Source organism: Sus scrofa, chromosome 9 (genome assembly GCF_054392235.1).
Source record: "Sus scrofa isolate SSC_HxYL_T2T_F1_AM1 chromosome 9, Sscrofa_HxYL_maternal_Yorkshire_Landrace_v2.0, whole genome shotgun sequence".
Lineage (NCBI taxonomy): Eukaryota > Metazoa > Chordata > Mammalia > Artiodactyla > Suidae > Sus > Sus scrofa.
This window is the reverse complement of record NC_139391.1, coordinates 126,778,924-126,801,537: the sequence shown is the minus strand read 5'-3', so window position 1 is coordinate 126,801,537 and position 22,614 is coordinate 126,778,924. Positions and strand designations below refer to the sequence as shown.

Below are 22,614 nucleotides of genomic sequence, written 5' to 3'. Positions count from 1 at the left end.
TAGGTGGGGCCCTAAAAAAGCGCACACACACAAAAAGTATAGTATGAGATGTACTAGCCATCAAATGGGTGAATTATTTTATTTTACAGCAAAGCATGGTAAGATGTACATATTATTATATTAGATTTTAGCCAGACCAATTTTAGAGTTTCATGGTAGATTTAGTAACCAGTCTTTATTGTATCGTTGTTTTAAATATTTACCATCTCTTAAAAGGAAAAGAAGACAGAGATATCTGGTTGGTATAATGGCATTTGTTGGTGTGCTTATACTTTTTAATTTTCTAGGACTTGCAGGCTTAATCCCATGAGCTCACTTCTAATATCTGTAAAGGAGATGAGCTGTCTCTATGGTTCAAGCTGCCACTTGAGGGTTTCTCCTTCCTGTGGAGCTTTCTAATGGAATTCAAGGTTCTCTCTAAGGGTAAGCATTACGAAGGCTTCCCGGGCTGCTTGAGAGGAGAAGTGCACCGGAGGTTCAAGGACGCAGGCAAAGTTTAATGTGCACAAACATGCTTCTGATCCTGCTTACTCTGATTGGCAAGGTTAAACTCTGAGAGGCTGCAGCTTTTAAAAGTGATTTGATTAGACCCACCACTTTATTCCCTTCACTCCCCACCCCCCCAAGCACCAAACCACCACCTCCTTTGTCTTTGCAGTCTTTGCTTTACCAGTTATCTTTTTTCTCTTCTCCTTTTGTAGTTTTGTGAAACAGAATAATCAATTCAAAAGTAAAGTAACTTGCATCATTCAAAGTTTCGCCATGAAAGATTTCCACACTTATGTTTTCTGAAATTGCAAATCCCTTACCTTCATTTGACTTTCCTTACGATGAGAGGAAAGGCTCAGCACTTACATTAGCAATTTACTCAGATTTACCAGCCCTTTATCAAGAATTGATTTGTACACAATGAGTTCCTTTCACAACAGTTTATTTTTTAAAAAATCATTTATTAATGACAACTTCAACTATATGCAAAATTAGAGAAAATAGTGCAATGAACTTCTGTGTCCTCATCATCCAGTTTCAGCAACTACCAGTTCCTGGCCAATCTTTTTAATCTACTGCTACCCCACAACAGTGGTCTTTAACCTTTTTAGGAAGACTATGAGGAAAGGATATGAACACCAGAGAGGATATGCATGTTGCATTTTTGCACACAATTATAATAGGTTCATATACTTGCTGAAGCCCTTCCATGGATGTCCTTGGAATCTAAGAATTAAGAATACGAATTCTTGCATTCCAGCAAGAGAACACTAAATTTTCTCAACTTTCCTTTTCACTTGAATGTCAGGATTTGGGATTAGCAAAGGTCCTCCTGTGAAAAAACAACAGCAAAGTTAAGCCAGTGGCAGAGTCTTTTAATGGTGAAGTATTCATTATAGAATTTCTTTATACTCCCTTACTCCCATTTTCAGCTTCTGCTCCCTTTGATTGCTTGTTGATTTTTCTTTTTATAATTGTTAGTTCTTTTACCAATGTTGACAAACTTGGGCGACTTTCAGGGACTCAACTTCCAAGGCCTAACAATTTCATGTAGGGCTTCTGAGTTGTTACTGCTAACAGCTAAAAAAAAAAAAAGGAAAACTACCTCTCTATATACATAATGGAGAGAATAACTAAAAATGAGTCATTAGGAACTTACTAAAGCTGGAGTTTGCATTAAAGAGGATACTTAGCTTCTACTACAAATGTCAATTAAGAATTAAAAAAATGTTTGTTGAAAGTGTAGAGACAGTTGACTGGACATGGCAAAATGGTAATCCTTCTTTTGTCAGCTGGTACTTCACTAAAACCATCTTGTGAAACAGCTGTGGTCCTAGGGTGGCCCCCAACACATAAGCAGTTAGTAAAGCTTGCTGGATTCCCCTATAGAACTCTCTTGTTGTTGAACCCCATACCATCTGGCCCTGATGTGAGCTAAAAGTATTTTTTAAAGCAGGTAATAAAAGAGGAATATGACATAATTTAATTATTAATTCTATTTTCAAAATACGAGGTATCTTTTCTCTTTGGCATAGTTTCTCTCTTTTTGGTATGGGGAACAAGGCGACCGAGTAAGGTGCATGATGCTTATTTAAGTATGGGTAAGAATATTTCTATCAAAGGGATGATTCTGAAAGGAGCCACACTAATTTATATAGATAGCACTTCTTAAAAAGTCCTCTATTCTGACGTGCCCTGGATAACATTTTGTTTTGTGGTTGGAAGCACTTTTAATATTTTATTGAAGACGGGAAAAAATTAAAAACCCCACAATGTTTAATGATTATATCTATTCAACGAGTACAAGTATATGATCAGAGAAGGTAGATTTAGACCAGTTCATTAATTTTCTATAGATATGTGTGCAATCCATATGGCATGTAAACCAACTTGTTTTTATTAATATTTCTATAGTAGTTTGAAAGTTGTACAATATGGGTCTTACCGTGTTACAGATGGGGGATACACAGAGTCTGGCTTTGCTCTGCAGTACGTCTTTCTATTGAGAGACAGTTTAATGCCTAATCTCTGTGCTCTCCTTGGGCTTTGTTCAAGGCCATATTTTTCAAGAAGCTCAATATAGAAATATCATTTATGAAAGGATTATCCATCATTTTCAATATATTTTAAAATATTTTCTTTTTTATAAGTGTCCTTAAAATTTATTGCAAATATTTTACATCATGGTTCATTTGTTTGCTATTTGGACTGAAGTTGAGTTCTCTACTGCTTGAGGTAGTGCCCTGACCTCTCAACACAGAGAAGCCTAAGCATGTCTAAGCACCTGTTTTTTTTAAAAAAAGTTGCCTATAACGAAAACTATCCCCACCTACAATTTATTAAACCTTGACATACTGCATTACTTAAGAGTTCTCAGAGAAAATTAAAACCCTTTTGACTGGGTTTTGCCATGCAGGGAAATTTTTAGTGACATTTAAAAGGTTTCTCTTGTGTCCCTCTAATGGGATAAATAAAAAAAGGCTTGTTTTAGCCCAGCAAATGGGGGGACAATCCAATTTCCTTGATTCCATCAAGACACTCTTAAAGCATTAGCCTGTGCAGTAAAAAAAAAAAAAAAACTCAACTGACCCCCTTTGCCTGATGGCTTTGAAAACTATCCTGATGTGTAGGTATTTGCCCAACACAGCATACTTGGTTATTACTCTTCCAACACATCCGTTGATGGAAAAATCTTATGTGAAGCTCCAATAAATGTCAGTTTATGTTATAGAACTATAAAAACAGTGCACCAAACAATAATGGTCTCTCTGATGGGCATCCTTTCCCTGGAAGATGAAAAGGAATCCTGTCGAATATGTTTAAATTTAAAAATTAAGGAAAAGATAAATGTATTAAACTATTTTTATTACATTTAATTTTTTTCGCTAGCATCAGAATCACATGGGCTTGTTAAAACAAATTGCTGGGCCCAACCCCCAGAGTTTCTGGTTTGATAGGTCCAGGGTGGCGCTCAAGTTCCCAGGTGGAGCTGATACTACTGGCCTGGAGCCAACACGTGGGGAGAACCACTGGTCGGGGTGATCTGTGCAAAGACATTCTTACCTCTGGCTCAGTGGTTCAAAGTCTGAAATCCTATAGTCTGAAAGTTATTAACATCTTATGTGTGAAAAAGGTTTTAATGGAGTTCCCGTCATGGCGCAGTGGAAACGAATCCGACTAGGAACCTTGAGGTTGCCAGTTTGATCCCTGGCCTCGCTCAGTGGGTTAAGGGTCTGGCGTTGCTGTGAGCTGTGGTGTAGGTCGAAGACACGGCTCGAACCCTGTGCTGCTGTGGCTATGGTGTAGGCCAGCAGCTGTGGCTCGGATTGAACCCCTAGCCTGGAACCTCCATATGCCGTGGGTGTGGACCTAACAATATAAAATTTTAAAAAAAGAAAACTGTGTTGATGGACTTCAAGAGAGTCCTTTTTGTTCCCCCATGGCCGAACCCACAGCATCTGGAAGTTCCCAGACCAGGGATTGAATCGGAGATGCAGCTGCAGCAATGCCAGGTCCTTTAACCCACTGTGCCAGGCCAAGGATTGAATCCGAACCTCTGTAGCAACCTGAGCTGCTACTGTCAGATTCTTAATCCACTGTGCCACAGCAAGAACTCTCATATTTGACCTTTAGCCTTCTCTTTGACAGTCTTTAAAACCCATTCTGAGGTGGGGGGGTGGGGGGGGCGGTGCAGGGAAACAAAGACAAAGCTTTCATTTTAGAGACAGTGCAGGAGAAAAAAAGTATGGGTGCTCTGTGTTACTGAAAAGTTTTCTGTGACCCTTTGCAGAACAGCAGAACGAAGCTGTTGTTTATATAAATATTTTAAAATTTCTTATTAACAAGAACTTCTGCCCTTTAACTATAAAAACGCAAAGCACCTTTTTGTTCTTTTTTTTAAAAAGTAAATTATATTTGATACTGATTCTTGAAGCTTAATCATTTTTGTGTAAGAAATATGGTGATTGTGTCATCTAGACTATTTCACTGAGCTGTTTTAACGGTATTTCCTTTGAAATACTTAGAATTGATGTAATAGCCTATGTGCAACTCTCGAGTCAGGAAAGTTTAGACAGATACTGTTTATTCATCTGTCCTTAAAAACATACCTTTGAAGTAAACAGGAGGACCCCCTCCAAAAAAAAAAAAAAAATCACTTTTTGACAAGAAAAATAATTAGGGCAGAGAGGTTTGTTGGTGTTCAAAAAATCACAGAAGCAAAATTGGAATGACAGAGTTGGGAATCTAGGACGCTATTTAAAGAAGACAGTTCAGCACCCAATCTCATTTTCTTTTGGTGGAAGAATATGTATGCTAATATGTACATGTCTATTTGATCTTGCAATGTCTGAATGCTTTGTAGTGATTCAGTGTTCTTCTGTTTCACACTTCTGCTTCTGTCCAAGTAAATTCCACTCAGACACATCATAAAATATATTTGCATAACACTATTTTTAAAAGAACTTGTACATAACATTGATTGCCTATTTTTTTAATGGTTTCCTTTTAAAGTCTTGGAAATAGCATAAAATAGAAATGGGGGGGATAGCTGACTGAAAGTACTGTTTATTATCAATATTCTTGTTTTAGTCATTTCATTGCCACCTTTTAAAAATAATTGTTGAATCTGTGGCTAGCTTTGAGGCAAAATAAATGCTCCTGTTTTTAAAGAGTTATCAGTCGCTCTGTGCTTCCTTTGGGAGTAAGGGTATTATCTGTATTACTTAAAACTCAGTTTGAAAATAATTAAAGGTGACTTTAAAATTGCCATGAGTTAAATGAATGGAATCAGGTAATCAGCACTTTTCTGGCGCCCCCTTGCATTTCCCTAGAGTCCTCTGAGCCTACATTTCGTGATTCCCTTCAAACACCAACTCTCTTGTTTCGGTTTGCTTTTTCGTCTCAGCTTAGGGTAGGTCCTCAAGTCAAATGATAATGCTCCCCCAGGGTAGCAGATATGATTCTGCTAACCTTTCCCTGTGGTGCAGTGAGTACTGATGATGGAGTCCAGAGAAGACTGCACAGAGGAGGTCAGTGCAGAAGTGGGAGCAGTTAATCTCTCTGCTGCTCTGATATCCGACAGCTGGTCTCACGTGGGCCTGGTGCCAGTAGTGTCTTTACAGGCTTTGTGGCAGAGATTATTTAAAGGAGATTAATCCCTCTAAACCCCTTATATTTTAATTATTTCTGTATGTATTTATAAAACCTGCAGTCTGCTTGTTTCAGGACACAACTGTCCAAGCCCTTGTCTTTAACCTGGTTTCCACAGTCAGACAAGGATATCTCTGTTACCACAAAAAATACACCATTGATTTGATTTTTCTTGCTATTAGAATTGGGGGTTTTGGTTCACTTGGATTTGGTTTGTTTTCCGTTTCTGCTTGATCTTGTTAACATTATTATTTTTTGAAAGGATAACTAAATATGACTTACTTTAGATTATCTGCTAAAATGCTCTTTTTATATTACATGCTAGGAATCTAAAGTTGTAGAATGTGAAAACCCCTGGGTAATATTAAAAACAATAGGCCTTTCAGGGTATTATATTTTAAAGGTGGGGTTGGTAGACATGCCTGCCAGAGTATACAGTATTGTCAGCTAACTTTATGCCTGGCCAAGGCAGCCAGAACAACGATTTCTACCTCTCCAATTTATGTTGAGAGCCATCAAAATTTCCTTTGAATTTTAAGAAGTCACACAGTATGAAGGAACAAAAATCATTAAGAAAGAAAAAAAAAAAACTTAGGAACTATCTTTTGTGGCATTACAGCAGCAAGTCTCCAGCCGCCATGGAGGTCCTTCTGTCTTTCACATGCCAAGGAAGCATTCCATTTTCCACTCCTTCGTGTACTCCACCGCCTCTTTTTTCTGATACTGCAGAAATTCCTTGGGCATCATCCTCCTGAAGCTCTCCCCCCTTCCAGGGAACCTCTAATAGAGCCAGTCTTGATTTAGAATGTGTTCATGACATTTGTGTCTTCTAACTGCTTGTTTTAGATTTTATTATTTTAGTATAAAGTTAAAATTTTTTAGTTAATGATACTATCCTTCTCCTCTTACTTGGATTTTTTTTTTCCATGCTCAACGGAATGAACATTCAATGTACTTGGGAATGGAAGGGGGATCTTGGTTAACCAAACTATTAGCAGCTAATGTTTTATTATCCAAATTCAGTAACTGTTGCTTGTACTCTGGAAGTGGGAATTAGACATTGCAATTGCACAACTTGTCATTTCTACAAATGGAATAAGTAAACTCCTATAATTCTGTTCTTTGGCTTCCTGTATCACTTGGGGCCGGTAATTTAAACTCTGCCAAGGTTGAGTTTCCTTATTTATAAAATGGAGCTACTAATACCTACTGCTACCTATCCTACTTACTACAAAATGTCAGTTTCAAATAAGCTGGTATATATCAAAGTGTTCTGTAAAATTATATGTAAGTATAAATTTGTATTTTCTTAAAAGAAAAGCATGTCTGAATTAAAAAAGATGTAGATTAACTATAGATAAATAATAAGTACATATATACACATATGTAAGATCTGTGGGAGGCACAGAGGCTAGTAACAAAGATCTTTTATGGTATGCATATTCTGTAAATGGGTTTTAATTGCTATTGGTTGAGCTTTTTCATTGTCACTTTCCAAAAAAATGTATTGTCTGTAACTTATTTTTCAAGTGTCTTTTAATGATAGGCATTATGAAAGCATATATTACCATAAAGAATCAGATTATAATACAATATGGTAAATACCTAATAAGCTATATTTTTATGTAATATGTCATATTTGAACTGACCTAAATTTCCTATATGTACAGTGTTTTTAGTTTGTTTTTCTTTTTATAGCTGCACTGTGGCATATGGAAGTTCCCAGGCTAGAGGTTGAACCGGAGCTGTAGCACAGGCCTGTGTCACATCCACAGCCACACCAGATTTCACTCTCATCTGCGACCTACGATGCAGCTTGTGGCAACACAGGATCCTTAACCCCTGAACAAGGCCAGAGATCAAACCTGCATCCTCACAGACACTATGCTGGATTCTTAACGTGCTGAGCCACAACAGGAATTCCTAAGTGTTAATTTTTAAAGCTGTAACAACATGCCAAATTCTATTAAAAGCTAGAGAAATCCTTAGTTAGAAATTCTTATCTGACTCAAAGATAAAATTTGCTTCAAAGTTTGGGGGTTTTTTTGTCTTGTGTTTTTTTTATGGCAGCGTATGGAAGTTCCTGGGCCAGAGATTGGATCTGAGCTGCAGCAACACCAGATCCTTTAACCCACTGTGCCAGGCCAGAGATCCAACCTGCACCTCCCCAGCAACCCGAGCCACTGAAATTGGATTCTTAACCCACTGTGCCACAGTGGGAACTCCAGAATATGCTTCCACATTTTAAGAATGGCATACTTAGGACAGTGCTTGCAAAAGCGATGGGAGACCAGATAAATTATTAGGGAGGCTCTTAGAGGAATTAGTGGATTAGGAGGTTAGGAGCTGGATAAGGTCCATTACTGTAGAGAAAGAATGAGAAATACAATAGAGAAGGAGAATTCAATCAAATTCACGTGATGAAAGACAGTATAAGAGGCAAAGAAAAAGGAAAGAAGTTGAATATAACTCCAAAGCCATAGGCAAAAAAAAATGTTTTCTGGTTTTAATGTAGCTAATTTTAAGGGGCTATCATGAAATTCATTTTAAAAAATGTCCTAAAGAAAAGTCAAAAGAGATTATTTGTACACATAGAACTGTTTTCCCAAAAGAAGAATAACAGGTTCTAAGAGAAGGCTGAATCTTAATTTTAATACCTTAGATACTAGAAAATCTCCATAAAAGATGAAGATATTCAGAGAAATCCATAAAATCCCAGTAGTGTTTAAGAGCATAAGCTTTAGAGCCAGAGACTTAATTTAAGTTCTGGCTCTGCACCTTACAAATCCTGTGACCTCAGACAAAGTTACTTAACCTGACTAAGCTTCAGTTTCTTCATTTGTGAAATGAGATAACTTAATACTTCATAAGGTCGTTGGGTGGATTACATAAGAGAACACATGTAACTTGCTTAGCACAGTAAACAGCCACTAGCATCATTGTTTTTACTCTCAACTGACTAAAATCAGTCTTTCCTGCTGCATTCGCAGGCTCCAGGCAGAAAGGTATACAAAAGAAAACTGTCATTAAAAATGGCCCAAAATACTGCATCTTTGTGTGTTTTGCTACTCATAGAAGAAATATAAGGGAATTCTAATTCATAGATAACTTGAAGTCTTATTTTTAAACCACTGTCAGAAATGAGACCTTTTTATTTGACTCTTGGTTGTACAGCCATATACCAAAGTTATTAAATTACAGTAGGACAGGGAGGTAGAGGTGGAGTAGGGAATAAACTAAAGCTAACATTTATTGAGACTCTATTCCCCTTAATACAATCATGTGTTCCCTTTAATAAAATCAGTTGCATATGCCAGACAAACAGTTCTGAATAGTTTTGTCTTTGAATGTATGGATTTTGCTACCTTTCTTCCCATAGGCTATGTCCTTTTTTATTGGGTCTCCTGAGAAAGCAGCTTATATAATATTTCTCGAGGAAACCCAGGAAAGAATTTACACAGCAGGACTAACGTGGACAGTTAAAACTGAACGAAAAATCTTTCCATGGTTTTCAACGTTTTAAAAATTACTCTGAAGGAGAATGAAAGAGTAGAGATGGTGATGAAAACCACCCGTTTGATTATTTATTGGCAAATAGTCCCGAAGAAACTGCAGTATGAAAAACTGCAATTGTAGCTCCGGGGGTGAACAGAGGGTTAAAGCTCGGAGCTGCAGAAGCAGATTGTGTTTTCCTTTTGTGATCTGGGCTGACAAGACATCAGTATTCTATTCATCTGTTGGGAATTAGGCTGTTAATCCAATCAATGCCTCTTGAGTGAGCTGTGGCCTACCTCCCCCACTGGGGAACAATCGGATCAAACTGCAGATTGTTTAAGAGCACAGTGCTGTCCTCATGTCAGGTGGAATTCTCAAACGCTCCCTGGTGAATTGGGGATAGGGAAAGCTGTCTTGGCCCATTTATCCTACTCCTTAAATAACCAGGTATCTGCCTCATCCATAGGAAAGCATTAGGCAGTAGTGACAACAGGAGTGCAATAGAAATCCATTAACTTTAACTCACAAAAGTGTGGGTGAAAGGAAGGAATGTTTCCAAACACCCCACAAAACAACTTACTTAAAAGTTTTTTCATTCTTTTCCCCACTCCTCAAACCCTGATTCACTTCTTCTGTTGGGCTTTTTTTTTTTTTTTTTTTTTTTTCATTGTTGTTAACTATTTTATAACACTGAATTTTGTTAACCACTATGAGCTCTTTCTGTGTATTTATACTGCCCTGCCTGTATTTTTATAAGTCATCAGGGTACAAATAAATTTTAATATAGATTATGGGAACAGTAATTAAATAAAATTTTAATTTTAAAATATCTTTCTCTGAGGAATGCTAATTAAATAAAATTTTAATTTTAAAATACCTTCGTCTGAGCATACATAATTTTGACATCTTTTGCAGTGTAGCAAAATTTGATTTCTAATTACTGATTTAATAGTCCATTAAGTACATTTAGAAATTATTATTGAACTGATTAGATAGATGTTCAGGGTTGCAGTTATCTGTGAAATGCTGTCTCAATTTTTTCCTTTTAAACGGTAAAGTGAAATGAGCTATAACGTAAAGCAAAATATCCAAAATGCAGAGACATTCTCAGAGATACTATCCCAGTCTTAGTGAAGACAAGCTCAAAGGATAATTTTAATTGCTTTCTATCTACATCACATAAGAGTGTTCTAAAGAGAATTTAACTTTACAAATCTATCCCTTCATTTTGAGTATTTCACATGCGCCTTCTCTTATAAACCCAGAACTCTTAAGCATTGGAGTTACCACCATGAACAAGACAGACAAGGCCCACACTCTCTAGGAGCACACATTCTAGTGAGGGAAACATCCCCAAAACAAGTAAATAAGACACCATCAGGTAAGTGCTAAGAAATGAATGAAGTCGATTGGTTACTTTGAACAGAGTGATCAAGACGTTACTGAGGAGGGCAGAGTTAAACTGAGACTTGCGGGGAGAGAAGTTGCTACAAGTCTTGCCCCAAATCCCTGAAACAGGGATGAGCTCGATGCACCAAGGATGAGCTACTTATATGTGTGCTCTTCCCCAGGCTGGAGGGTTTCAGGCCCGGTAAAGTGTATGAATTTCCCCAGGAGCCTTATAAAGATAAAGATACTGACGCCTCTAGCCCTGGTCATGCCAGTAGGGCAGGGCTGAACGGAATGAAACCTGTCTCCAGCGCGTGTACGTAGTTTCCCGCCTCTGAACACATCACACGCGTACCTGCCTGCATCTGTGCTATTACCCACGTTTACCCGTAATGCTTTGCCTGTAATGTTTACCCTCGCACATGGAGGTCCACCCTCACTCAAAGACTGTGTGCTCTTCAAGGCCCTGTCTCAGGAGGAAGCACAGAGCACTATTTATTCTTACCAAGACAAGCTGAACCCAAATTTAATAAAACCTATTTAAAAATGCACGTGATAATGATGTAAATGATATCAAAAGGAAATAAACTGATAAATATGGACTGTGGGACATTCTGCTGAACAACTCTTTCTGTAATAAGTCAGTGGCATAAAAAAAAAGTGAGTTCTCATTGTGGCTCAGTGGGTGAAGAACCTGACTAGTATCCATGAGGACGCAGGTTCATTTCCTGGCCCCACTGAGTGGGTTAAGGATCTGGCACTGCCGTGAGCTGTGGTGTAGGTCACAGACAGCTTGGATCTGGGGTTGCTGTGGCTGTGGTGTAGGCCAGCACCTGCAGCTCCAATTCGACCCCTAGCCTGGGAACTTCCATATGCTGCAGGTGTGGCCCTAAAAAAGGGGGGGGAAAAAAGTGAGACAGTAAGAAACTCATTAAGAAGAACAATTAGGAGCCAGAATATAATCAGGTGCCATAGTGGGAGATACTCTGAAAGTTCTTTGGAAGAGGTGATGAGGGGGAAAGGGAGAAATTCATAGTCTAGTGATAGCATACTACTATTAGGGAGCACGGCAGTAAGGGAGGAATACCAGTGAAGCCATTGTATTCATTCACATGTGAACTGATAAGGGATTTGTATTTGAGACAACTGCAGAAACTAAGATTAATTTCCCAGATACGCTAAGGAAAGTGCCTATTTCATAGCCCCTTCTGTGGATGGCAGACTATTTTGTGGACCTACCAGTCTGAAGATTTTCTTGTCAGAGTGCACAGTAAATGAGGCGGAAAGGAAAGAATCATTTCTTGGATTTCTTCACTATATAACTGATTATTTATCATAGGAGGGACTTAGAATCAAGTAGATTGAAATATATTGAGCTTTCACTGTATGGTATTACAGAAACAGTACTACAGTGAGCCAAACAGCCTTCAGAAGAGGAAATAGTTTGGCTCTGTTCTCTTATGTACTTAATTTCGAATGCTAGACCAGCTTATTAAGTTAGTTTTTAAAAATAAGCTATAGATTCAAGATAAGCATACCTGAAAAAAATATATAGCCATCAACTGAGAAGAAGTAAAAATGAATGTGTGGTCCTGAAAAGTAAGATTTTTCACTCGTTGCATGTGATATATCTGTTTTGAGATTATGGTTAATAGTAATTACATGAGCACCCATGTATGAGACTTTAATTTAGGCTACCTATTGTCTTTAACCTACAAAAATAAAAATTTTAACCACATTTTTTTCTGTGTATTGCATTTATTGGTATTATATCCCCTTCCTCCTTTTCAGCAGCCTAGTATAGTTGAGAGAACACGGATTTTAATGCCAAAGGTCCTGGGACCCTGGGCAAGTTATATAATCTCTCTGAGCCTCTTTTTACCCAGCTTGAAAATGGGAATAATAACGTTTCTGTAAAAGGGTTGTTAGGAGGATTAAAAGAAATGTTATTTATAAAACTACCAGTAAACAACAGGTATTCACCCAATGTTTGTTCTTTTTTTTTTTCCCTCATTTAATCAAGGCTCAACTATCTAGCACCTTCTAGAAAGTTAAATATTCTAGATTAGTGTTGGTTTCAAATAGCTGAAGAGTTACATTCTGCTTTTTAACTTTTTCTATTAAAAACATTTTTAATATATTCTGTACTTCATTGCCTCCCCCTTAAATCACTGTACCACACCACAGGTATTTATAGATGGTGAAGCATAGGGCCAAAGCTTCTCTCTCCCTCTCTTGAGATTGCTAAAATCTATCGGCTGGCATGCAGCCCAGCCCTCTTTATGGCTGGCTATTCTCTGTGGTCCACAATGTCTGCAGCTTGCCACTTCTGTCACAGCTTCTAATTTCCACTGGCTGCTACTACTGCTGCCCCCATTCTTCTAATTACCATTAGGCTCTGCTGGCCCTCTTAGCACTTGTGCTCTCTTAATCCTTGCTTTCCTTCACTTTTTGCTCTCCATGTCCCTTCTGCCTCCTGTTGCATCTCATATTTCATAGGCAAAGACTGGCCTTTCATTGCTTTCTCAAACCAGCTAGAAGAATCCTATACAGAAGCCAGCCAGTCACATGTTTAATATGGTCCTTATCAGCATCTTTTCCCCCTACTCTGGGCCCTATTCCAGCTACTTGAGAATGCCAAAAATCAAGTCCCTGGGTTTAGTGAGGTATAACTATATTTGATTTTCCTGCAAGTAGTTTAGTCTTATTTAACTTTTCTTTTATGCAAAGTTTTGTGGTAGGTAGAAGGGATGAAGGAAATATGGGTCTATAAAGTTAAACTGTGCCATGGTCCTTACCTTCAAAAGAGCAGGAGGACCTACACACATTCACACATAACACAAGGGATGAGACAGAAAGTTTTGAGTAAGGACTGTGAACGCTCAATGTCCTACTTAAAGTTATCAAGAAGAGAGGCTGCTTTTGAACCCAACCTCAGAGTCGTGGGTCATAGTTTAAAGTCTTGCAAGAGTCAGAACAGAGGAACAGGTCAGAGGGAGGGGAGCTTTCATAATTCTCTACCATTTTAAAGGTAACTGTAAAAAAATCACTTAGGAGACTCATGGGTACATTTTTTTTTTTCTTTTCCTATTTGATAGTCTGGGTCTTGACATTTTTTGCTTTTTGTAATTCATTTGTGTTCCTTATGAATTTTCATTTATTTGGAAACAGCATATGGAGGTACAGTGTGGGGACTGCACATTTCCATGCTTTTATAGTGTGAATTTTAAGCATGGTTGAATTTTTCTACATTTTAACTTTATTATATGATTTTAATTTCAACTAATTTTAAATTCAACTGAGTGTTTTTATTTTATCCTAATATATAATCCCTTATAAAGATTTCAAATGTATGACCAAATTCGAATTGTTTTTGCTGCTGTTTATAACAACTCCATATTTATTAAATTTGGACATTTCTTTTAAGCTCAAACAGAAAGGAAAAGCATAAATAACCATGACAAACAACCCTCTTCTGGTGTAGTCATTTGAAATGAAACAACAAAAAAATTTAATCAACTTAAATTTAGAAAAATTAGTTGATATAAGTTGTAAACCAGATGAGTAAAAGCTTTCACTTACTCATTCTTGACATTCAATTCCATTTATTCTTTATAATATATTTTAAAAGAGAATGTGTATAAAGACTGAGGTTTGGGTTCCTATATCCTATTTTGAGGTTACCAAGAAAAAAACATTTGCAATCATATTCATGCTTTAATACAAACTTCACTTTAACATACAAAGAGGAGTAACAGAAATAAAGATTTTGTAGATACAAAAATGATGTGTTTTATTAAAGCATCAAAATCATAATAGAGTATTGCTATAGTAGTTGATTTAAAATAATTATTAATAATGATTAAAACCTGAACAGACTTTATTTTAGTAAGTTACAATCACTGAGTTGATTAATTGAACTTTTTTTTTTTCTTTTTGGGGCTTGCACCTCTGACATATTGAAGTTCCCAAGGCTAGAGTCAAATTGGAGTTGCAGCTGCAGCCTACACCACAGCCACAGCAGACCCAACCGTGCTTATGACCTACACCACAGCTCACCGTGACATCAGATCCTTAACCCCCTGAGTGAGGTCAGAGATCAGACCCACATCCTCATGGATACTAGTTGGGTTCTTCACCCACTGAGCCACAATGAGATCTCCAGACTGAACATTTCTTGAGTGCTTACTGTGTGCTAGGTGTACAAAAGATGAATAAAAGAAGCATTTACATTTGGATCCCTGAAGACTACAGTGTAGAGAATAATTTTAAATAATCTTTTCTTTGTTTCACCCAAATACCTATTCTTTAGACATATTCAGGTACTCAGACATAAACAATTCAGAGTTGAGGAAAGGTTGTGATGTCTTTCTACACCTTTTCTCTAGTACTCTTGGAAGACAGAAAAATTAATAGAATAAGACAACACAGCTGCCCCGCCTTCCTATTCCCTACCTGCCAATCAATTCTGTGATTGCTGTCACGGGTTCCCATGTTCATGCTCCTGCTCTAATTGATTTCTAGATGGACATGCTCTAAGTTGTAAGATCAGAAATCTCAGTGTTTCACATTAAACCCAAGAACACTTGAGCCCACAGCATCTGAACTCAGAAGCCCCAAATTAGGCACGGTGGTCTAAGGAGCATAGCAAACAAGAAATGGATGGGGGTGGAGCAGGTAACCCATCATACTTGCAACTATAGATACACATTTATAACTGACCATAATTGTAATTGATTTGATCAGTTTTTATTGGAAATAGCTAGGGATAATCACTAAAAAATGTTTGGAAACTTATAAATGGTGTTCAGATTCAGAGAGAGTACAAATGAATAGCAACTTCTTATTGCGGAAAAGGGATGTCAATATATTTTAGAAATTTGTACAGAATACCAATAATAAGTATAAAGAAAAAGGTTTCCGTCATCCATAATCTTACCCTTGAGATAACGTGTATTATCACTTTGGATGCTTTCCTTATCTTTTTTCTATAGGTAGATAATACACTTTAAAAACAAAACATGGGATCATGCTGTACATCGTTTTATATCCTACTTAGCATGAATATCTTCTCATATGCATATCAGATATTCTTCCGCACAGCTGTGAGTACGGCTGCCTAGTATTCTGTCATACAAAGCTATTATACTATAACCATTCCCATAAATAAACCAGACTGTTAACTCACTGAAGGCCAAGACCATAACTGGTTTATTTATCATTGTGTCCTGGTGTGTAAGAAGCCTTTCAGAAAACTGGTGTTTGAATTAACTCTTCTGCTCTTGCATGTCTTTACCTGTGCAGCTACACCTGATGGAGAGACACACACAGCTATGCTCACTTCAGGTTTATAACCACTGATGGCAAGGGGGCGCTCAGTGCTGCCCGGAGTCACACTGCATTTCTCTACTCCATGAACTTTTCCACTCTGATAGGTGACTCTTTCATACTTTCTCTTCTCAAAATTCAGACACCTCCTTCCTCATCCTCATTCTCTGCTGATGACCTTCCTTCCCATTTAACTGAGCAAACTAGAAACATTAAAGAACTTCCACAGGAAGTTCCCATGTGGCACAGTGGGTTAGGGTCCAGCAGTGCTGCAACTATGGCACAGGTTCGATCCTTGGCCTGGGAACTTCCATATGCCGCAGGTGTGGCAAAAAATAAATAAATAAAAGGAAACACATCCCAGGAAGAATAGATTCTTTAAAAAATAACAACAAAAAAAAAGAACTTCCACAAGTTCTACCATCACATCTACCTACCTACCTGTATCTGAACTTACATAGCCCACTTTTCCTCCTATTATTATGTGTGAACTCTCTGTGCTCCTAAAGCCAGCCCCTCTGCTTATGTACAAGGTTCCATCCTACTCAAGGATCTTATTGCATATATCCTTTCTCACATTATCAGTTTTCCCTCTCTCTCCTATACAGGTTCCATCCAATACAAATATGCTGCTGTCTCTCCATTCTACCTGTCTGACCACTGCCCCATTTCACTCCTCCTGAGAGCAAAAGTCCATGAGAGAGTTGTCTATACTCTTAATTCCTCCTTTCCATTTATTTCTTGAACCCACTTGAATTAGGTGTTCACTTCTACCCTTCTTTCTTTTCTAATCAAAAATCAGCAACTAATGTTTTGCTAAATCCAGTGACCACTTTTCAGTCCTGTCATACCCAACCTATCAACAGCATTAAGCACAGTTGATTACTCCTTCTTTAAACACTTAATTCTCCTGTGTTTCAGGATATTGACTCTCTTACTACTTTACTGGCCTTCTTGGTCCCTTTTGCTTATTCTTCTGCAGTTCTTTCTCAGTCCCTTTTGTTGCTCCCTTTCTTGTCCTCTTATCTTGCAGTGCCCCAGAGCTCAGTCATCCCGTTTTCTTTTTTCTCTACCCAGTCCTTTGCTGATCTCATCCTTTCTCTGGGCTTTAAATATCTGCTTTCAGGAGTTCCCATCATGGCGCAGTGGTTAACAAATCCGACTAGGAACCATGAAGTTGCGGGTTTGATCCCTGCCCTTGCTCAGTGGGTTAAGGATCCGGCGTTGCCGTGAGCTGTGGTGTAGGTTGCAGACTCGGCTCGGATCCCGCGTTGCTGTGGCTCTGGTATAGGCCAGTGGCTACAGCTCCGATTAGACCCCTAGCCTGGGAACCTCCACATGCTGCGGGAGCGGCCCAAGAAATGGTAAAAAGACCAAAAAAATAAAATAAAAATAAATAAATATCTGCTTTCACATCTCAAGTTTATATCTACAGCCCATACCTCCCTTCTGAACCTCAGACATTTATATCTAACTGCCTGATTGACCCCTCCCTTCGGATGTCTGACAGATATCCCAGACTGGGTATGTCCAAAACCAAACTCCTGACCTTACCCACAAAACCTGCTTCTCCCCAAGTCGTTTTCATCCTACTTAATGGTCATTATTACCTTGTTGCTCAGGCCACAGTCTTGGTAGAATCCTTAACCTCTCCCTCTTTTTCTTATAGGAATATCCCATCTATCAGCAAATCCTATTACTTCTACCTTCATAGTATGTCCAGAATCTGATGACTGCTCACCTTGTTTCTGCTAGCACTTTGACACAAGTCCCCACCATTTCTTACCTGGATGGTTGAAATAACACTACTCTTCAGTCTGTTCTCCAGCTGACAGCCAGAGTGATCCTGGCAGCAGTTACTCCTGTGCTCAAAAACCCTCCAGTAACCTCCCACTGGATTCAGAATAAAGGCCCAAATCCTCACAACGGCTTAGAAGGCCCTCTCCCACCTCAGGCCTCTCGTACCTCATCTTCTCTGATCACTCTAACTTACTCAGTTGGCCCCAGCCACACACTGGCCTCTTTTGGTTCCTGAAACATGCCAGGCACCTAACCATCCCAGGGTCTTTGTACTTGCCTATCTTGCTCCCTCTCTTGTTTATCCCCGGATAGTCATACCCCTTGTTGTCTCAACGATCTTTCCAGTAAGGCCAACACTGACTACCTTAAGTTAAAACTTTTTCTATCCCACCTCCAGCATTCTTTATTTTTTCCTGCTGTATTTTTCTCTAGTATTTATCATCATCTAACATATTATAGATTTTATGTACTTAGCTTATTTGCTATATCCCCCTCCTCCAAAACTAGGGTGGAGATGTTTGTCTGTTTTTATTTATTGCACTTAAGAACAGTGTCTGGCACATAGTAGGTACTCAATAAATATCTGTTAATGAGTGAATGTAAGCAGGGAACGTCCTTGGCAGATAAGTATTTGTACAAATTCATGATTCATTTATTCACTCACTCAGCAAAATGGTTCAGTGCCTACTGTATACCAGACATTATGCTATGTGCTGGCATATAATGGTCAAAAAGTCAGACATGGTTCCTCACCTTGAGGAGCTCATAATTAAGTGAAAACAAGAGATAAGTACATCTTTTATCTGTAAATTGTAATGAATGCTAGTAAACAACTAGGGGATTCAACTGAAGAAAAAGAGTAGGAGGAGACCTCTTTGAAGCAAGTAGTCAAGGACTTTCTCTCCATAGATGGCAGCTGGGAGTTGAAGGATAAGGAAGGAGCCAGCCATGTTAGGGCGAGAAGAACAGCATTTTATGAGATCAAATTAGAAAGTTAGGCAGGTTTTAAATGATGCAGGATTTCCTAGGTCAGTGATTCTCAAAGTATGAAATGGGAACCCCTGGGAGTCTTTGTGATGTTTTCAGGGGCCCCATGAAGTCAGAACTATTTTCACAGTAATTGTAAGACTTTTTTTTTTTTTTTTTTTTTTTTTTGGCTTTTTGCTATTTCTTTGGGCCGCTGCCGCGGCATATGGAAGCTCCCAGGCTAGGGGTCGAATCGGAGCTGTAGCCACTGGCCTACGCCAGAGCCACAACAACTCGGGATCCGAGCCGAGTCTGCAACCTACACCACAGCTCACGGCAACGCCAGATCATTAACCCACTGAGCAAGGGCAGGGACCGAACCCGCAACTTCATGGTTCCTAGTCGGATTCGTTAACCACTACGCCATGACGGGAACTCCTGTAAGACATTATTTACCCTTTCTCACACTCATTCTCTCATGTGCAGTTCAGTGGCATTTTCCAGAGGCTACATGATGTGGTATCACAACAGATGGAATGCAGAACTAGAAAGGAATATCCAGTTATTTTTTTTGTTTAGCCAGACATTAGAGAGATTTGCAAAAATATAAAATAATGCCACTCTTCTGTGTTTTCTTATCTTTTGGAACATATTTATTTTCATTTTTAAAATTAAGTTACAGTAACAAGTAGTGGGTTTTAAATTTCTTAACTTTAATTTCTAATATGGTAAATACTGATAGATTTAAACTACCTAAACAAAAACTCTTTGAGGTCTCCAGTAATTTTGAAGACATACTGTAAAGGGGTCCTGAGACCAAAGAGTTGGCAAACAGTTGCCCTAGACCACAGCACAAGTTTTGGACTTGATTCTAAGAGCAGTAGGAAGTCATTGAAGGTTATTAAGCCAGTGGAATATGATCTTATCTAGCTTTTGAAAAGACTGGGTCAGGGGAGGGGGACAAATGAAGTCACTGCATCCATGTCAGGTAAGAAATGATGGAGGTTTGTGCTGAGATAGTGTATGAGTTTCCTAGTACTGCCATTAACAAAGGGAAACAAACTAGGTGGCTTAAAACAACAGAAATGTATTATTTCTTCCCCTGAAACCTATAGAGGAACATCCTGCCTTGCCTCTTGGAGCTTCTAGTGTTGCTAGCAATTTTCGGCATCCCTTGGCTTATAGATACATCATTCCTCTATTTCCAAGTAAAGTCATATTCTGAGGTGTTGGGAGTTAGGATTTCAACCTGTCTTTTGGGGGAGGACACAATTTATAACAGGTGGTGATGAGGAGGATGAAAAGAAGTGAAGATATATACATATTTTGCAAGTAAAAGGGTATAAGTTGCTTATAGATCATTTACAGAGGATGAAGAAAAATCAAGGATGGAACTCACATGTCTGACTTGCGAAGTTAGATAAATAGTAGAGCCAAATGATATGCTCTTTATTAACATAAAACACTTGGGGACGGGACCATGTTTCATCTACATGTAGAATGATTCCCAAAGTGAAATTGCTAGGCCCCCATTTTCCTAAGTGTCCCCATGCATTTATTCTTCTAGATATTCTTCTTTATTAGTATTATTTCGGTATTAGGTTTATTCTGTCAGATCCTCCTGATTTAAACAATCAGATGTAGGCAGGATCAAGATGGCAGAGGAGTTAAGATGTGGTGCTCACCTTCTCCCACAAACACATCAAAAAAAATCATCTACATGTAGAACATTTACCGAACCCTGGTAGAAGACCTTGAACTCCCAAAAAGGGCAAGAAACCTTCCTTATAACTGAGTAAAACTAAAGGAAAAAAAGAGGGGAAAAAAAAAAAAAAAGGAATCAGCATGGGACTAGCACTCCTGAGAGGGAGCTGTGAAAGAGGAAAGGAACCCACTCCCTGGGAAGCCACCTAACTGATGGGGAGATCAGCTGAGAGAGAGGGACCTCAAAGCTTAATGGAGCAGAGCATCACAGCCAAGGAAACCCAGGAAGACAAGAGGTTAAGGATCTGGCGTTGCCGTGAGCTGTGGTGTAGGTCACAGTAGTGGCTCGGATCCTGCATTGCTGTGTTGTAGGCCAGTGGCTACAGCTCTGATATGACCCCTAGCCTGGGAACCTCCATATGCCACTAGAACATCCATTAAAAAAAAAAAGAAAGAAAGAAAAAACCTCAAGACAAATGATAATGAAAACACAACCACTCAAAATCTATGGGATGCTACAAATGCAGTTCTTAGAGGGAAGTTCATAGTGATACAGGCTTTCCTCAAAAATAAGAAAAATAGCAAATCAACAACGTAACCTACCACCTGAAAGAATCAGAAAGACGAACAAACAAAAAATAAAGTCAGTGGAAGAAAGGAAATCATAAACATCAGAGAGGAATCAATAAAATAGAGATTCAAAAAACAATAGAAAAAAATCAATGCCATGGGAGCGGCCCCAGAAAAGGCAAAAAGACAATCAGTCAATCAATAAAAATTAAATGTGTTGGAAAAAAAAAATCAGTAAAACCAAGAGCTGGCTCTTTGAAAGGGTAAACAAAATTGACAAATGTCTGACCAGACTCACAAAGAAGAGGAGAGAAAGAATTCAAATGAAATAAGAAATGAAAAAGAAGAAATCTTAATGGATACTGCAGAAATACAAAAAACCATTTGTTGGCATATAACTATGAACAGTTATATGCCAAGAGATTTGTCAACCTAGAAGAAATGGACAACTTTCTGGCGACATACAGCCTGCCACAACTGAATCAAGAAGAAATAGATCAACTGAGTAGACTGATCACTAGAAATGAAATTGAATATGTAATAAAAACACTCCCTACAAACTAAAGTCCAGGACCAGATGTCTTCACAGGCAAATTCTACCAGGCATACAAAGAAGAACTTACACTCTTCTTCAACTTTTCCAAAAGGCTGAAAAAGAAGGAATGCTCCCAAGACATTCTGTAAGCCACCATCACCCTAGTACCAAAACCAGACAAAGATACTACCAAAAATGAAAATTATAGGCCAATATTCTTGATGCTATAGATGCAAAAATTCTCAACAAAATTTTAGCCAACTGAATCCAACAACATATAAAAAAAAATCATATACAATGACCAACTGGGATTCATCCCAGGTTTGCAAAGATGGTTCAACATATGCAAGTCAATCAACATCATATACCACATTAACAAAAGAAAATTCAAAAACCATATGATTATCTCAACAGATGCAAAAAAAAAAACATTTGACAAAATCCACCATCCATTCATGATAAAAAAAAAAAAACTCTTACCAAAGTGGGTATAGAGGGGATATAATAAAAAGCCATTTATGACAAACTCACAGTCGATGAAATACTCAACAGAGAAAAACTGAAAGCCTTCCCACTAAAAAATCTGTGACAAGACAAGGATGCCCACTCTCACCACTTTAATTCAACATAGTATTGGAAGTCCTAGCCACAGGCAACAGACAAACGAAACAAAAGGTATCCATACTGGAAGAGAAGAGATAAAATTGTCACTCTATGCCAATGACATGATACTATGTATAGAAAACCCCAAGGACTCTACACAAAAACTACTCAAACTGATCAACAAATGCAGCAGAGTAGCAGAATTCAAGATTAACATTCAGAAATTGGTTACATTTCTGTATGCTAACAATGAAATATTAGAAAATGAATATAAAAATACAGTACCTTTTAAAATTGCACCCCAAACAATTAGATACCTAGGAATAAGCCTGACCAAGGAGGTGAAAGACTTAGATGCTGAGAACTATAAAACATTAGTCAAGGAAATTAAAGAGGATTCAAGAAATGGAAAGATACTCCATCTCCTCGATTGGAAGAATTAGTATCATTAAAATGGCCTTAGTATCCAAAGTAATCTACAGATTCAAGGTGATCCCTATCAAATTACCCATGACATTTTTCACAGAACTAGAACAAACAATAAAAAATTTATATGGAACCACAAAAGACCCAGAATTACCAAA

General features: G+C 38.2%; 1 protein-coding gene across 12 annotated transcripts in view; it reads left to right on the top strand.

Moving 5' to 3' along the window:
- ACBD6 (acyl-CoA binding domain containing 6) overlaps positions 1 to 22,614 on the top strand; it is a 198,047-nt gene that overhangs the window by 136,218 nt on the left and 39,215 nt on the right. For 2 of the 12 annotated variants that reach the window (XM_084977854.1, XM_005656747.4), the window contains one exon: positions 6,260 to 12,262. The exons of 9 other annotated variants lie outside the window; for them this stretch is intronic. Coding sequence is in view for 2 of the 3 variants with exons in the window: in XM_005656747.4 (XP_005656804.1) it covers positions 6,260 to 6,361 (102 nt within the window). In the remaining variant the exon portion in view is untranslated. Of the gene's footprint in view, positions 1 to 6,259; positions 12,263 to 22,614 lie in introns of those variants that run through there. One more of the 12 variants, XM_021063754.2, reaches the window with a different exon arrangement.